The following is a 19,222-nucleotide window of genomic DNA, read 5'->3' on the forward strand; positions in this document are numbered from 1 at the left end:
TCACATATACTATTTTTAAGAATGAACCTCATCCTAAGGGTGCCTTGAGATAATAGCGGATGATAGTATGAAAACATGATTAGCAAGATATCTGAAAATACTATTTTTTAACTATTAAAACAAATGCTCAGTTGTGCCCTAATATCTAAAAGTTTTCCCCGACCACCCTATCTAAATAGCCCTTCCTCATTCTCCAACTACATATACTATTTTTTTCTGTGGCCACTTAACATGTTTATTTGTTCATTGTCTGTCTTTCTCAAAATGTAAGCTCCATAAGACCAAGAACTTTGTTCCTATGCACTTGGTACCAAATAAAAGGTTTTTAAATGAAGAATCTTTTTTTTTTTAATTTTTACTGGAGTATAGTTGATTTACAGTGTTGTGTAAATGAAGAATCTTTATCTCATTCTTTAATTTCTCTTTTGGATGTGTTTTACAAATGTACATAACAGGGTAGTATAGTAGCAAAGGTATATAATTTACTTTTTTAAGTATGTACATATTTGAGAGTCATGATTACGTTTTTTTAACTGATAGGCAGACTGTCAAAGCATGTTGGAGCCTGCTAGTCTAGAATATACAGTTGACCCTTGAACAACACGGGTTTAAACTTTGTGGGTCCACTTACACACAGATTTTTTTTTTCCCCAGTAGTAAGTACTACAGTACTTGATCCCTGGTTGGTTGAATCCATGGTTGCAGAACCATGGATATGGAAGAACCACGTATAGGGAGGGCTGACTACAAGTTATTACTTGGATTTTTGACTGCATGGATAATCAGCATCCCTAACCCCTACGTTGTTCAGGGGTCAACTGTATACCCAAACATGCCTAGCATTTGCATTCTTGGCTAGAAGGGGACCAGTAAGTGGCCCAGTAACTTTTTCCCATTTTCCGATCAGTTCTGTATTAATTCTTAATTATTTTCTCAGAATTAAGTTCAGAGTAGGTTTTTCTCACCCTTAAATTTTGAAGAGATTATTTTTACTTAGCAATTAAGTAAAAAAAAACTTAGATGTTCTGCTATTACCAGAGAAATATACCACAACCCCTATGTTTGTCTCTATCAATTTTGTGATTATATATTAGGAAACTGTCCTTTTGTTCTGTGTGACTAGAGAGTTAAATACTGCTACATTTGCATCACTCTTGCTTTTCCCTTGTTTTATTCTGACCACAAAGTACTACTGTTTTTATCCAAAATGGATTTTTACCTAGAGGCAATAGAGATTTAATAGCTCTAGGCCTGGAGTCAGATAGATCTAGAAAATTCTGGAGTTAAGTCCCAACCTTTCCCTTACCTTGTAACCTTGAACAATTTTTATTTAACCTCTCTCAACCTCAATTTTCTCAGTTCTATACAAGGTCTAATAATATTACCTACCTCATATGGTAGTTGCGGCAGTTAAACAAGATAATGCCTGTAAAATACTCAGCCATATGTCTATTGCATAGTTAGTGCTCAATAAATTTTAACTCTTTAATCATTTTGAATACATTCCTAAATTTAGAAACATGTATTCCTCATGTTCATTTGTAAATGAATGTATTTGAGATAAATTTGCATTACATATAGAGTAGATTTTTGTAATCTATCTAAAGAGCCTACATAGTACACAGTGTACTTAGAGTACATTTGAATAAAACCTTGAAACCTGGCCCCCAGAAATAATATTTCTATAGAAGATGCATTCAGAGTTCCACTTTGAGGTTCCTCCTCTTTGCCCTCTTACTAAGGACATTGGAGCTCCTAAAAGCATGGTACAGCAGTGAGATGCAAAGAAGGGAATAAGTTTTTTAAGTATGATCTGTGGAAAAAGAGGCTAAAGCAGGGGTTTTTAACCTGATATCTGTAGCTCCAGGGAATCCATGAATCCTGAGAAATACATGCAAAAGTATTTTATGTGTGTGAGATACTTTTTCATATATAACTCATTAAGAGCTGCCAGTTTTCCTGTTATACTTCTAGGGATTTATTTATTTCTAGATTTTTCATTGAGACATTGACAGTTGTTTTGATGAATCCTCTGGGTTTTTTCATGCAAATACAATTTTGCTAAAAGGAATACGTTCTTCTGTCAATGCTAGCAAACCCCTTTAGTGATAAATCTGTCACTCTGTCATAGTCTCGTTAATTTGCAGATGTCTTTGTCATCAGAATCTACCATTTATATTCAGTACATTAGCCAAAGTTACAAACTTTTATACTACTTTTATATTTATATGACCTTCTTTTTGTGAAATAAATATTAATTCAGTACTGTAATCATAATTATATAATTATAACTAATAACTCATAATCTGAAACCTGTAATATCTCAATACCATCTAGCTGAATCAACCATTTCCAAAATGACTATTAATAAATAAGAGCCATGTATAAAATGGGAATTCTAATACATTTTTGATACATGACACTTTTTTAAACTCAGTTTATTAGTTTTTTTTTTTAAACAAATGATGATTTCAACTTAAATCCCATTTGATCAGATCGGCAATTCTTCAGCCAGTATGTTCTTCTTTATCCTTTTAAGATCCTCTGCAAGTAGTCTGTTGTTGTGTTACTATAAAACATGGTCTAGAAAATCAAATCTGGGCTTCCCTGTTGGCGCAGTGGTTGAGAATCTGCCTGCCAATGCAGGGGACATGGGTTCGAGCCCTGGTCTGGGAAGATCCCACATGCCGCGGAGCAACTGGGCCCGTGAGCCACAACTACTGAGCGAGCCTGCGTGTCTGGAGCTTGTGCTCCGCAACAAGAGAGGCCGCAACAGTGAGAGGCCCGCGCACCGTGATGAAGAGTGGCCCCCGCTCGCTGCAACTGGGGAAAGCCCTCACACAGAAACGAAGACCCGACACAGCAATCCATCAATCAATCAATCAGTCTTATTCTTCAGTATCATTTACACAGTCACATTTTACTTTCAACATTTCTCTTCCACAGGTCTGACCTCAGAAAATAAAAATGCTTAACTATGTTATTAAGTGTTTTTTATTAACTATGAAGAACTTAAAAATCTCTAAAAATACCTCCAAAGGTTAGATTCACCAACTTCCCTCAGTAATTCAACGTGGCCATAACTAGCAAGAAATATTCCTTTATAATTTGCTTATATTTCTCATGTTTTAAGATTTTTATTTTGCTTCCATTAAAGAAAAATTGTTGACCTTTCTTAGTACAGAAAATATTTGTATGATTAAATTATTTATGGAGAAGTATTGTAGTTAAGTGACTGAATTATTGAGCCAGATTGCTTGAGTTTGAATCCAGATCTACAGTTTTCTGACTAAGTAACACTGGGCAAGTTACTTAACTAACTTCTTTCTGCCTTAGAAGTTGTTTTTAACTCATTTCTTCATATTTAAAATGGAGAGACTAATAGTACCTACATCATGGGTGATAATGAGAATTAAATGAATAAAAAACAGTTCCTAGAAATTAGTATTATTGTTTTGTTAATATTGCCTCAAAAATTTTTACAGTAATCATTTTCCATTTTTTAAAAAATAGAGCTTTATTTACCATACTTTAATAATTTTAGGACTTCTCTAAGATTTGTTTCTCCAGAAACCCAAAGCTGAACTAGAGCTTTGGAGACAGACAGAAGACTTGATTCAAAATCCTGGTTATAGTTTCTAAACTTATAAAAGTTTCAATTTATGCATGTATAAAATAGGTATTACAGGAGAACGTATGTCATAAGCATAGTGTGATGATTAAATGAAATATATAAAGCCTTTGCCAGTGCCTGGCACATATTAAATGCTCAAGAAGTTGTAGCTATTACCATTATGTGTTAAATGCCCTAGTAATTTATGCCTACAACTGAATGCCTTGTAACTGAATCAGCTGTGAGGACTGAGATTTCTTGGCTGTTAATATACTTCTTAATTGTCTTTGTGCAACTGCTTTATATTTAGCTTGGGATCACCAATATTCAGTGTTTTATCCCACAAAGTATAGTTATTTAACAAATAAATATCTTTCCCTTTGTGTGTTTATCTAATCTAACTTTCAGTTTCTGAGCACCGGTCCCAGTCAACTGAGATTATCTTCATTTGTATTTTTATCTTTAGAAGACTGATTCTGGGTATTCTATTCTCCCAGCTGGAACTAGAGGTATCCTATTCGGAGTAGCAGGGTCAAACCATCTGTAAAAACAACTATGGGTCCTGAAGGGCTAGCCTGTTGTATTCCAGGGCAGCTATGGATTATAAAGGCAGTTCTGAATTATCAGGGTAACACAGTGACTGAATTATAAAGATTGGTCATTCCATGGAGATTTGAAGTGGGAAGATTATTGACCTTGAAAGTTTCCTACTATCCATCAAGCCTCTGGAGACTGCCTTGAATTGTAAATTGATTCTTTTTTGGCTAGGTATTAAAATATAAAGATAAGACTCTTTTATCCCTTTCTCATTCTCAGGAGTGTAGATACAAAACAGTTTTGTTCCAACAGCCTTGTCACCATAGGAATTGTATTTTATTATTTGGAAATGAGGCTAAGGGTTACTAGCTTCTCTGACAAATACTAGTAAGCTCTGTTTTTCTACTACTAAAGAGCCCTGTATTCAACTGGTAATGCTTTCCATAGGTTTTTAGGCATTCAAGGCTTCCTGTTGGAAGTTAACAAAATTGAAATGGGGTACGTGGAGTTAACACTGCCTTTTTTCTTCAGTTGGAGACACATGTAAACTTTATTTTTTTCCTCACGAGAAAAGATGTTTTAGATAGTTCGAACAGCTAAGTTTGTTAAAACTATGCAAATTATTTAATAATAATACAATATAAGTTTAGTATATTTTCTTTTATAGGTTTCTTCAGTTATTGGCGTGGCAATTTGGCAAATGTTATCCGGTATTTTCCAACACAAGCTCTAAACTTTGCTTTCAAAGACAAATACAAACAACTGTTCATGTCTGGAGTTAATAAAGAAAAACAGGTAATTCTTGTTTATTTTATTTTGTTATTTTTTAATTGAATGAAAGATTCTTTAAATTATATAGTACTTTGCAATTTTCAAGTTTTGCACACATGATTTCATATTGTCTCATAGTAACCCCTTTTTTCCACCATCCCTGTCTGCCCTTCCCCCTTCCCTCTCCCCACTGGTAACCACTAGTTCTCTATATCTGTGAGTTGCTTCTTTTTTGTTTTATTCATTAGTTTGTTGTATTTTATAGATTCCACATATAAGTGATATCATATGGTATTTGTCTTTCTCTTTCTGATTTACTTCACTTAGTATGATGATCTCTAGTCCATCTTTCTGCAAATGGCATTATTTCGTTCTTTTTTATGACTGAATAATATTCCACTGTATGTATGTACCACATCTTCTTTATCCATTCATTACCTGTGGGGTTTTATTTGGAGAGGAGGTGCTCAAATGGTGGAAAAAAATAATAGTTAAAACATAGTAACTGTTAGGGACTTCCCTGGTGGTCCAGTGGTTAAGAATCTGCCTTCCAATGCTGGGGACATGGGTTCAATCCCTGGTTGGGGAACTAAGATCCCACATGCCGCAGGGCAACTAAGCCCGTGCACCACACTAGAGAGAAGCCCACACGCCACAACTACTGAGCCCGCCCACTCTGGAGCCCACGCACCACAACTAGAGAGCCCATGCACTGCAGTTGCTGAGCCCGTGCACTCTGGAGCCCGTGCGCCAAAACTAGAGAAACCCACGAGCTGCAACTACTGAGCTCATGTGCTCTAGAGCCCATGCGCCACAACTAGAGAAGCCCACACGCTGCAACAAAGAGCCCGTGCAACTGCAACGAAGACCCAGTGCAGCCAAAATAAATAAATAGAAATAATAAATAAATAAATACCTTAAAAAAAAGATTAATAATACCTGAGAAAAAACATAGTAACTGTTAGCATACTATAATATGTATTGTTATAGAAATTACATATGGAAAACAGAATTGTATTAACTTTTACCAGTTTCTCTAAACCTCTTAACACAGTTTTAATAACTAAGAGATGTTTTGTCTCAACGCAATATTTCTCTGAATAAATATTAATTTTAATATAATTTACATTTTATAATCCCTATTCTGCTGCACTAGAAAAATTCAGCATTTAATCTGGTTTTGATAAGCAAAAAAAGCAGTCAACAAACGTGTATTTCCTAATACTAAAGTAGTTTATTTCCTAAAGAAGCAAATTGTTTCTTCTTTATGACTGAGGCTCTATTTGACTGAGATTAAAGTGTGTAGGAAGATCAAGTCAAATACAGGAAAATGATAAATTTAACTTAGAGAATTCTCTTGTAAGGAACTATATTCCAATAAAAATTAATTTCAAAAAAGAGAACTCTCTTTTTTTATCACAAAGGTGCTTTTTCTTTTCAAGGTAATCACTCCCTTGGTTATAAAATCTCATTTTCAAAATTTCCTACTCGTATGAACTATGTGTCATTTGTCCTGGTCTCCATTTGTTTTGTTACCTCTGTATACACTAGACCACCTACATTACTGTCAAGATCTTCCCCTCACCTGCCCTTATAAAGTCTCTCTACCCCCTCATCCTTTGTCTTTTTCTCTTCCTCCAGCCAACCAACCAAGCTGTCCTAGCAGATTCTTTAAAAGCAACTATTTATGGAACATTTCTTTGTTGCTATTTCTGTTAATTTCCTTTTAGACCCTTTATTTCCTTTATTGAGTGCTTTGCGCTGTTATGTAGTTGGAGGTATAAAGGTAACAAAGAAAATTCTTTACGCTTACATTCAGAAGATCTGGATTTAGGTCCTGGCACTCAGCTTATTTAGCTGTGTGAATTTTTGAATATCACCTCTCTGATCCTTAGTTTCCTCATCTGAAAATTGGACATAAGAATACCTACCTCATGAGGTTTAGATGAGTAAGGTTTAGATGAGACTAAACATGTAAAGACACATAAAGGGCTTGCAGTAGTGCTGTGCTTTTCTTTTTTTAAGTAATTGGTATTTTTTTAATATTATTTATTTATTTTTGGATGTGTTGGGTCTTTGTTGCTGCATGCGGGCTTTCTCTAGTTGCAGTGAGCAGGGGCTACTCTTCATTGCGGTGCGCAGGCTTCTCATTGCGGTGGTTTCTCATTGCGGAGCATGGGCTCTAGGTGCGCGGGCTTCAGTAGTTGTGGCACACAGGCTCAATAGTTGTGGCTCGCGGGCTCTAGAGTGCAGGCTCAGTAGTTGTGGTGCACGGGCTTAGTTGCTCCATGGCATGTGGGATCTTCCCAGACCAGGGCTCGAACCTGTGTTCCCTGCATGGGCGGGCGGATTCTTAACCACTGCACCACCAGGGAAGTCCCAGTGCTGTGCTTTTATGGTAGGCACTCAGAAAAATGTTTCTGTCATCTTTAGGTAACAACTCTAATAATTGGAACTTCTCTTGACTAAGAACCTATGTCAGAGGGTCCTCAAGACCATCTTCATGTTCAGTGATTCACTAGGCCTCAGAGAACTCAGAAAAGCTGTTATACTCATGGTTTATTACAACAAAAAGATATAGATTAAAATCAACAAAGGGAAAAGGCTCATAGGACAAAATCCAGGAGAAACTAGGTGCAAGCTTCTAGCTGTCCTCTCCTCGTAGAGTCACCTGGACAGCACTTAATTCTCCCAGCAATAATGTATGACAGCACATATAATGTGCTGCCAAATAGGGTTGCTCACTTGAGCCATGGTGGCCAGGCTTTTTGGGGAGTCAGTTTCATAGGCATGTGTAATGTGACTGACCTTAGCTACTCAGTCTCCAGCCACTGCCCCCACCCACTCAAGAGGTCAAACTGATATAGTTTAGCTCAAAGCATACAAAGGGGTGTTCACCATAAATCAAGGTTAGTATAAACTATCTGGTGTTACCCAAAGCTTCAGGCATATAAAGACACTCTAATTAGGTAGGATATTCCAAGTGCTCAGATGGTTATCTCAAACGAACCTTCGAGTTTGAGCAAGGGTGGTCCTTAAGATCTTTTCAGTGTGTATAGGGTTTGGGCAACACAGGCCTGCTGAGTTAACTCTTTATTGAACATTTTCCACCCCATCTCCCCCAAAAGATAATTCCTGTAAGACTAAGCCAAATGGAGCAATTAGAATTAACCAGAAATTAACCAGAAAATTTATGTTACTAACATCTATCCCTAACAGTGTAAATAACATGGCTCTAAAAGTTTTTTGTTTTTGTTTTTTTAATTTAATTTAATTTATTTATTTATGGCTGTGTTGGGTCCTCGTTTCTGTGTGAGGGCTTTCTCTAGTTGTGGCAAGCGGGAGCCACTCTTCATCGCGGTGCGCGGGCCTCTCACCACCGCGGCCTCACTTGTTGCGGAGCACAGGCTCCAGACGCACAGGCTCAGTAACTGTGGCTTACGGGCCCAGCTGCTCTGCGGCATGTGGGATCTTCCCAGACCAGGGCTCTAACCCATGTCCCCTGCATTGGCAGGCAGACTCTCAACCACTGCGCCACCAGCGAAGCCTGGCTCTAAAAGTTTTGAAGTTAACTTTGATCCGTGCTAAAATTCTGTAATAAATTTCATATTAGTAGAGCCTGAGGTAAAAACATTTTTAGTATACCTATAAAGAGCATGCTATCTTATTTAGAATGTAAAGGTATTCAGTCACAAGTAATAGTGTAATGTTTAAATATATATTATTTACTAAATCTGGATACTAATGACCCTTTTATTTCTCCCCTTGGACATCAAAATTGTATCCTATCTCTGCCTCCAACCCCCTGCCATGAAAAGTGGGGGAAAAAAAAAAGAACTTAAAAAGAAAAGTCAATATTTTTGGTTTCTTACCTGATCTTAAAAGAAGCAGAGAAGATAGAAAAAACAAATACAGTGTGTGTGATTTAAAAGTGGTTGATCTACCACAGTGAGATATCTCTACACACTTACCAGAATGGCTAAAATGGTGACAACAGCAGATGTTGGCACGGATGCAGAGGAGCTGAATCATTCTTACATGGCTGGTGGGAATGGAAAATGATACTGCCACTCTAGAAAAGAGTATGACAGTTTCTTACAAACTAAACATATGCTCATCATACAATCCAACTCTAGGGCATTTATCCCAGAGAATAAAAACTTCTGTTCACAAAAAAAGCAATGTATACAATGTTCATAGAAGATTGTTTCATTATAGACAAAAATTTGGGAATAACCCAGATTTCCTTCAACAGGTGAATGCTTAAACAATCTATGGTACATCACACCATGGAAGATTACTCAGCAATAAAGAGGAACAACCCTTTGATAAAACAAATACTGTATAATCCCCTTAGGGACCTAGAAAAGGCAAATTCATAGAGACAGAAAGTAGAATAGAGGTTACCAGGAGCTGAAGGGGAGGGAGATTATTTAATAGGTACAGAGTTTATATTTAGCATGATGAAAAGTTCTGGAAATAGATAGTAATGATGCTTATACAGTATTGTACTTAATGCTGAATTATATACTTAAACATGGCTAAAACAGTAAATTTTACGTATATTTTACCACAGTTTTAAAAAAGAACAGACTTTTGATACAGCAACTTTGAATGCTAAGTGAAAAGCCAATCTCAAAAATTATATTTGCTTTCTGATTTCATGTTTATGGCATTATTAAGGTGAGAAGATTATAGAGATGGAAATTATAATAGTGGTTGCTAGGAGAGAGGGAGATGGCTATAAAAGGGTAGCAATGAGGGGTCTTTATCATGGAACTGTTCACCGTGGTGATTGGTGGTTACGTGAATCTGCACACATGATAAAATGGCATAGAACTAAATATACACACAAATAAGTGTGTGTAACTGGTGAAATATGAATAAGGTAGATATTTATCAGTGTTACTTTCCTCTGCTATAGTTATGCTAGATATTACCATTGGGGGAAATTGGTTGAAAAGTTTATAAACTCCGTATGTATTAGGATGCATGTGAATCTGGAATTATCTCAAAGTAAAAAGTTTTAAAAAAATAACCATGGTAGGCAGGTGTGTGCCTACTATATACTGTTTCACTGAATTTTTACCTCATTCTTTGAGGTAGTTATTTTTATCCCAAATGTACACATAAGGAAAGCAAGACAGAGCTTAAAGCACTTACCCTAGTCATGTGTTCATGTCTTTCTTCTAACTCCCAAATTTAGTTCTTTCTGCTGCACTCTATTCCTCTCTCAGCTGAGGTGACTAGACTAGATGAGTCTTAGCTGAACTGGGCATAAAATATGCCTCTGCCACTCCTTAGCAGCTACCAGCACAACCCTCAACAGAGAAGACTAGAACTTCCAGCTCTCTTCCATGCCCAGACAAACTGTTAGAAAGAACTTTGGTCACAGGGTATTTGTTCTTGGAGGCATCAAGTCTGTTTATCATCCATTTGTCAACAGTTGAAAATAAACAGGATTATTTTCCTCCAAACCCCCTAGACTCTTTTGTTCTCCTCTCCTTGCCTGATTCTTTTTCATGCCCTCTCCTTTTACAGTATAGTAGTATCTGAAATTACTAACTTATAATTAAAAACTCATTTATGCTGATATACAACCTCTCCTGGGTCTGTTTTATTTTCAAGCTTAATTGTGGAGGGACAGACTTGTTACAGAAACACTTGCAGGATTATCATTCAGCATAGATTCTTATTTCTTGTCTCCCTCTCCTTCCTCCCTTCCACCCTCCCCCTTCCTCCCTTCCTTCCTTCCATTAGTAGTTTGGCCATGCTATTTATACATGTTGTGCCTGCCTGCTTTTTCATAGGCCCCACTTTCACTATCATAGGGGTCCTCGTTTGAATAATAAATTATATGATCATTCGCCCAGGAAGTCATGGATCTGTTTTCTTTCTCTTATCTAGGAAGGAAAAAAGAAAGGTTAAATAGAATTTAAGATGCACTTTATAAATCTTTGTGCTGCATATCATATTTGGTTTGGCTTATTTGCTTGTAAGAAACAGAGACTTAAATTACTTCAAGAAAAATGAGTATTTCTTGCAATGATACACTGGCACTGGAATTTGAACCAAGGACAGCTGTAGGGATCAAACTGTATTCTTTATCTTTGTCTCCCAGGTCACTTAGTCTATCTCTGTCTCTAATGATCTGCTTTTTGGGTGTGTTTGCTCTGTGTTTTCTCATTATTGCCCTTTTTTACTTACCTATATTTTCTTTGTTTCTTTTAAGTTCAGTGTTAATATCATAGTGATTCCTTCTAACCTTTCAGATGGTGAGAGGTTCTTTACCTGAGATCCATGCATGCTTGAGGAATAACTTACACTAAAAGTATCTGTTTATATATATGTGATTTTTATTGGAAGAGTATCTATAGGTTTCAACAGTCTCAAAGTAGACTGAAACCTAAAAAAAAATTATTTAATATCTTTTCCATTTCTGTCCTTACTGATAACTGGCATAGAACTTCTGGAGTCAAATTCCTAAGACTTAAACTATGGCCCAGTTCTACTTTTTCTACCGGGTTACAGATCATCTTCTAGACTATGGATTAGCTACCCTGGGGTGAGATTCAACCTTCTGGTCTAATCTCTGTGTGATTATGAACTGTGGCTACCTATACAGTAGAACTTATGAGTTTCACTTAAAAGGCACGATGGGAGTCTGAGTACCCTTCATTAAACAAATATTTATTGAATGCATTACTCTTACTCTGGGCAAGGCCCCATGACTTGCTTTCTGAAATAAGCAAATGAATTAAGAATCTAGGCCTCAAAAAAATGTAGGCAACCTAAATGTCCATGAACTGATGAATGGATAAATAAAATGTGGTCGTGAAATATTATTTGCCAGTGAAATGGAATGAAGTGCTAACACATGCTACAACACGGATGAACCTTGTAAACATGTTATATGAAAGAAGGCAGTCACAAAAGACTGCATATTGTGTTATTTCGTGTATAGGAAATGTCCAGAATAGGCAAATCTGTAGAGACAGAAAGTAGCTTAATGGTTATGTAGGGCTCAGGGGGATTGGGAAGATGGGGAGTGACTGCTGGTGGGTACAAGGTTCCTTTCGGGGTGATGGAAATGTTCTGAAACTGGTAATGATCGCACAGCTCTGTGAATATGCCAACAGTCCATTGAATTGAGTACTTTACGTGGGTGAACTGTGGGGTGTGTAAATATATCTCAACAAGTAAAAATAAAAATAATAATTCTGGCCTGAAGAAATTTATAGTCCGTAGAAGATAAGACAAGACAGGTACACAAATAATTATAAATTGAAAATAGAAAGTTATTGTAAATACTATTTTAAAAAAAATGAGAATCTGGAACATGTTGACACATTTTACATATTGATCACATGATTCACCTTTAATTCTCTGAGAGATGAAATATTTATGGGGAGAGGGTATGATTACATACAGTTTTGGGTGGGTTGGAGATCAGAGAATTTGTGGAAGAAATAGAATTTGAGTTAGAGCATAAATTGATAACTTTTTGTTTTAAAAAGATAGGAAGAAAATTTAAAAATAAGAAGGGTATTCCAAGCCAAGAGAAAATTGAGAGTTCTAGAGAATTTGTGGAAGAAATAGAATTTGAGTTAGAGCGTAAATTGATAACTTTTTGTTTTAAAAAGATAGGAAGAAAATTTAAAAATAAGAAGGGCATTCCAAGCCAAGAGAAAATTGAGAGTTCCAAAGCATCTGAGACTTAAAATTGTTAGAAATAAGAGCCAGAGAAGCAAGAAACTGAGCTTGACTAGAATGGTTACTGTGGCCTTGTACCCTAGATTTTCTATGACAGTTCCAATTCAAATATTCCTTTCTTCTCCAGTGAGCTCTAGATGTTGAAAAGCAGTTTATTGGACTTAAGCAGGGCACATTTCAAATGTTTATCAAAAAGAACTTCAACAGCCCACGTGAACGAGTAGATCAATAAGGTCTTACATGCCACTCAACCACATTATAATTGATTTCTGCCAATTTACATGTTGGCATTTGAACATAATCTATATTTTTGAGCTACTTAAATTTATTTCTACTAAAACTACAAAGTGAAACTGTGGCATTATGATGTATTACTGTCCCTCTCCCCTGCCGCCAAGAAGGGGAACCACTAAAGCCTCCACAGATGCCTAACATTTTAGTCATAACTAAAATATATTATTAACGAAAAACTTTATACAGTCTAAAGAGCAAAATATCTTATGTGGCCTCTTTTGCTAACTTGGGCTACTTTTGCTGGAGGACATTAAAATATCTTGGAATTTCAGTATGTCAGCATCTAAGCTGTATCTCCCAGACCGCCTGGTAAGAAATAAAGGCTACATGGACATGAAGGGAAGTATTTTGCATGATAATATATGCGTTATTATAGGTGATCACTTTATAAAAGCAGTTTGTAAATCTGGCTTTTTAACCTTATAAAAATAAGGATGTTTAAAAATCAGATTCTATAGTTTAATAACCATGTTTTAATTAATATGTTTCAGTTCTGGAGGTGGTTTTTGGCAAACCTGGCTTCTGGTGGAGCTGCTGGGGCAACATCCTTATGTGTAGTATATCCGTTAGATTTTGCCCGAACCCGATTAGGTGTTGATATTGGAAAAGGTATGGGATTTTTAGAAATACTAACTCTTTCTTCTTTGTGTTTTTGAACACTGTATTATCTGTTTTAGTTATGCTTATAACAACAGTGTTGTGTTCCATCTAAAAATTTTATTCTCAACCAAATGGTAAAGTTATAAAGCCTAAAGATTACTACTTTTTTCTTTTCTCTTAAAAGAGGGAAGGGGAAGGCCAACACTGTAGTAACAAAAAGAGTAAGCACAGAGACTGCTTATAACTTATTTCCAGTTTGTTTGTTTAGAGAGCCATCTTCTAGATCCCTTCATGCACTTAGTTTCCTGTCTTGACTGTGGCTCCTCTCTACATTAGATGTATAACTCTCATCCTAGAGATTCCCTTTTCCTCTGTCCTTACTTATTTATCACATCTTTCTGTGTTTTCGTTACACCCTTGTTTTGGTAGATATGTTGTTTGATAGCTTTCTGAGCTTTCTGAGAAGGGTGGATAGGAGATAAATTGAGATCTTGCATATCTGAAAATGTCTATGTTTCACCCTCTTAATATTTGGCCATATGTAAAATTCTGGATTTAAAATTATTTTCTTTCACAATTTTGAAACCATTAATCTGGATTCTAGTTTCTAATACTGCTCCTAAGAAATCATTCTCTTACTGCTGATCCTTTTTATGTGGCTTTTTCTCTTTTTAATTACCTTATATCCCTGATGATATGACATGCACAATGATGTATCTTTGTGTGAGTCATTTTCAGTAATTGTGGAGGTCACTCAGTTGGCCCCATGTGAGCGCAACACAAGTTGGAGCCTCGTGTTCAGTTCTGAGGATGACAGAGGAGTAAGTCACTTGGCTACTCAGGGTGAGGTGGTGGATTTTGAGCATCCAGATGCTAATTTGTTCTCACCACAATAGTACTTAATTCCTCGAATTTTAAGTCTTTCTGTGGTTATTGGAATCAAATGGCTCGCTTCTCAACAATATCTCCCTCTGCAAGAAATTAGGTTTCAACTTTCTCTGCTCCACTTAGTGAGTTACCATCTTCCACCTCCCTTCCATCTTGCTAAAATTTGTGGATTTTATTCTCATCATGTACTCTTTTTTGCTTATATGGCTTTAAACCTGTTTTTTCTTTATTATTATTTTAATAGAATTTCTTAAGGGATCAGAGAGTCTTTCAACGAGTATTATTGAGTGCCTGAGGTGAACCAGGCCCTGCTTGAGATACAGGTTGTGTATGTGTAATATACACACACACCATATTAAACATGGAGTTCCTGGTTCATGTACCTTACAGTCTTGTGGAGATCACGAGTAGTAAAGAAAAAGAATAAATGACTAAAATATACTGTCAGCAAAAAATGCCATGAAAAAAATTTAGGAGAAGAGAGTGACATCAATTTAGATAAGTGATTAGAGAAAATACCTCAGAAGGTGTGGCAGTTTGAACAAAGATGAGAATAGGAGTTTCATCTATGATGTTTAACTGGCATTCCGAATTTTTTTGTTATTGTTAAGAAAGTGAAAATAACATATGTACCTTGGTTTAATTTCAATTCTATAGTTTTGTTTTCTCTCAAAATTGGGAGAACTTAGTTTATTTTGAAAGATTGTATTCTATATATAATATTTATAAAATATCAAGGAGTTCTAGGTCAAGGGAAAATAAAAACAAAACCAGCAAACACTAGAAAAATATGACACCTCATCTAAAATGTCAGTGATCCTTAAAGTTACTAGTTTTTAGCTTTGTCTTTTTGCTTTATCCGTCCTTTTGCTTTTCAGCTGAAGCAAGTTGTAGAGTTTTGCATGCCTAAGTATTTTCTGGATGCTGACTAGTAACTTCTCATAATTTTATTGAAATGTTTTAAGCCAGTCAGATTGCTTGAATTAGATTGCTTTTATAAGAGATTAATATTTTCAGTTAAAATATCTTAAGATACTACTTGACATCTTAATTATCTTTAAATGAATGGAAAGATTTTGACTTGTGCCTTTTTTTTTGTTATAAAGATTTCTAAATGTTAGTTCCAGATAATTTAAATCTGTAAAATGTTTAATTAATTTACTTTGATTAAAGTGTTTATCTGATATAATGTTGCTGATAAATTTTAAATGGCTTTATTTTAGGTCCTGAAGAGCGACAATTCAAGGGTTTAGGTGACTGTATTATGAAAATAGCAAAATCAGATGGAATTGTTGGTTTATACCAAGGGTTTTGTGTTTCAGTTCAGGGCATCATTGTGTACCGAGCCTCTTATTTTGGAGCTTATGACACAGTTAAGGTAATTTGGTACTTTAACTAGTATATATTAAATAAATTGTTTGTTTCTTTTTATTCTAATGTTCAACAGGTATGTTTACTTTTAATTATAGAAATTAAAATAAATGATGACATAAGAGATATTATAGCATTCTGTTTAATCATGACTTTGCCATAACCTACTTAAGTTATAACTGTATTATGGATCTGACTTTGGATATAAAGCATAAATATAAACATTAGGTTTTTGTGCTGTTTGCACTGAAAGACTCAAATAGAAAACATGCTGATTAGGTTATATCATAATTAGATCTTTGGTATATAGGAAGGGCATAGAGTTTTTCTGATTTTACATTCATTTTATTATCACTTTTTTACATGCATATTATCAGTTTACTATCATCAATGGAAAGCAGGCAAGGCATAATTAATTAGTTAAATATGATAAATGCTACTATAGCTCAGTGATCTATTGGGTACTGTTAGATTTTGTATTGTATTCTCCAGGTTGTTCTGCAATCTGCCTTTTCAGTTCAGATGTAAATAGCACTTCATAAGGTAGGAAAGAGAAAGATCATAATAATGGCTACCATTTTTTGAGCTATTACGTAGTTTTGAGAACTTTTTTAAGTACTTTATATCCTCACAGTGTTCTAGGATAGCTTTTAATATATCCCATTTTAAAGATAACCTAGGAATGGCTAAGTAATTTATTTATGTGGCAAGCACAGGTCCCGTGCTCTTAATCACTACATCATAATGCTTCTAAAAGGAAGCAATGAAATTAATCCCAGTATTATTTACTAAATAAGATTAAAACTTGAGGGAAATTTTATAATAGTTTTATATATTGTCTCTGCCCTCCCTCATTAGTATAAATGTATCAATAGTTGAATGTTATTTTTATTGTGGTCTGGACATAATACTTTTCGTTTGTAGTGTATTTTTTAGACAGATAAATAGATTAATGGAAATTACAGGATCTTATATATATTTATTTAATCACAGAAAAATTTATGTTTAATCACCCTCTGCTTTCCTCTGTTATCACCTGTAGTAGTTGTAAAATTTAGGAATGTTTCTTCACTAGCTTAGAGCTTTAAAGCTGTTTATCACACATCATCTGTTAATAATAACAGGCATTCTTTCATCTTTTCCAACTCTATGAGGAAGAACCATGGAGGAACTTTTTTGGTCACTGGCTGCCATCTCTAGTTTTCAGTGCTATTAATAACAAATCTCCTGTAATAGCAGATATGCTATTCTTTTTCAAATATGCTTTCAAAATATAGCCATGTGTGGGATTCTCATTTCTTATTGATCTCCCACTATTATTTTAATCTTTCCACATTAAATCCAACTGTTTTTTTATTGCATTTTAAGTATAATTGAGCCCTCTTTCATATATTTATAAGAATTACCCTTTGACTTAATGATTTAAGATATTTTGGAAATTTAGATGGTTACTTGATAATTTTTCTTTTCTAGGGCTTATTACCAAAACCAAAGGAAACTCCTTTTCTTGTCTCCTTTTCAATTGCTCAAGTTGTGACTACATGCTCTGGAATACTCTCTTATCCCTTTGACACAGTTAGAAGACGTATGATGATGCAGGTATTTTATATTATTTGTAAGCTTAATTGAGTTTTCCAGTATCTGATATTCAGATGTAATTTATTAAAATTTTAGAGACATTCTGGCTGAAAGGCATAAGCCATTTGTTTTACTTACTAAAATAAATACATGATGTGTTCTGTCTTGTATTCTTTTCTATCCCAAAGCAGCCATCATCCAGCAAAGTTTCTTCCATGTCTGCTATCAGAACAGAAATGTCTTTTACTCCTATAGTATGAGTATGTATTATTGTTTGGAGAGTGGAGGGGCATGGCAAGGATTAGATGTGTTTATCTTAACTGAATATTATTAGATTAAGTAGAATAAGCCCAGTCATAGGCCACTGACATATGTAATCATTTGTTGTAGTATATTTTAATAAAAGTAAATAATTTTTAACTCCAAGGATGAAGACTTGTTTATAATGATGTATGTTCTAAATGTAAATACCCAAACCAAAATTTTGATAAAATCAATCTCCATTGCTGTTACCTGTTACATTCATTCATTCAACAAATAATTAAGTGCCTATTCACCAAGCTCTGGTGACACAAATAAAATAAGGCAGAACCTGCACCCAAATTCATAGCATAGTATAGAAGGCATACTCTTAATGGTTTAAGTAGAAATGTGCATAGGTTCCAGGAATGCAATAGGGGAGGGGTACCCAAATGCTTAAAGTGATCAGATATGGCCTCTTAGAGAGCTAAATCTCAGTAAATAGGCTTTTTCTCCAGACAGTGAAGAGTACATTCTCAGCATAGGGGAAAAAACATACCTAGAGGTATGGCTTGAGAAGAATTTCAGTATACCCATATGATAGGTTTCACGAGGGCAAGTGAAAATAATGAGGCCAGAAAGCTATGTTTATTATGTGCCAGAACTGTCCTAAGCATTTTACACTTTAACTCATTTAATTCCCAAAACAATGCTGTGAGGTGTAGTTATCCTCATTATCCTCTACAAAATGGTCCTGGAAGAACCCAGTGGGCCACCTGAAAAGGTAAAGCATATCTATCCTATTGCTTCATTTATGGACTATCCTTAAAGTTGTTCCCTTTATATCTGTGTTTCCTCTTGATCTATGTCTAGCTCTAGTTTAATAAACTGAAACACTTTTGAAAATTAATTTGCGAATAGACTGTGGATTAAGTAAATGGTACTGTATCAATGTTAAATTGTCTGATTTTGATAACTGTACTTTGGGTATGTAAGAAAATATTCTTAGAAAATGCACACTGAAATGTTTAAAAATAAGGGGCAATGATAGCTGCAACTTACTGTCAAAATAATTCAGAAAAAAAATTGTGGGTGTGGATTTTTATATATATGTGTGCATTGCTATATGTATAAAACCATACCACTGCCATAACATAGTACCGAAGACTGGGTGGCTTAAACAACAGAAATTTATTTTCTAACACTTTGGGAGGTTAAAAGTCAGTCAAGGTGTCCAGCAGGGTTGGTGTCTTCTGAGCGCCTCTCTCCTTGGCTTGTAGATGGCCTTCTTCTCCCTGTGTCTTCTCATGGTCCTTTTTCTGTTTCTCTTCTTATAAGGGTGATCATAATGGATTAGGGTCTGCTCTAATGAGCTCATTTAACCATAATTATTTTTATAAAGACCCGGTCTCCAAATTTAGTCACAGTCTGAGGTTCTGGGGTTAGGTCTTCAATATATGAATTTTGTGGGGACACAATTCATAACAGTATTCTTTAATTTTTACATTTTGATTTTATATCCCACAACTTTGTTAAGCCATATTACAAACACCAACCTATATGTACACCCTTTGAAGTTTTTTTTTGTTTTTACACACACAGTGATATAATCTGCAA

At 35.2% G+C, this 19,222-nt stretch overlaps 1 protein-coding gene across 1 annotated transcript in view; it reads left to right on the forward strand.

The window, feature by feature from the left end:
• SLC25A31 (solute carrier family 25 member 31) overlaps positions 1–19,222 on the forward strand; it is a 29,898-nt gene that overhangs the window by 4,311 nt on the left and 6,365 nt on the right. The window contains exons 2-5 of the mRNA XM_082389795.1: positions 4,818–4,945; positions 13,420–13,537; positions 15,640–15,794; positions 17,261–17,386. Coding sequence (XP_082245921.1) covers positions 4,818–4,945; positions 13,420–13,537; positions 15,640–15,794; positions 17,261–17,386 — 527 coding nt within the window. The remainder of the gene's footprint in view (positions 1–4,817; positions 4,946–13,419; positions 13,538–15,639; positions 15,795–17,260; positions 17,387–19,222) is intronic.

The sequence above is a fragment of the Balaenoptera borealis genome (assembly GCF_965194805.1).
Source record: "Balaenoptera borealis genome assembly, chromosome: 4".
NCBI classification, from domain to species: domain Eukaryota; kingdom Metazoa; phylum Chordata; class Mammalia; order Artiodactyla; family Balaenopteridae; genus Balaenoptera; species Balaenoptera borealis.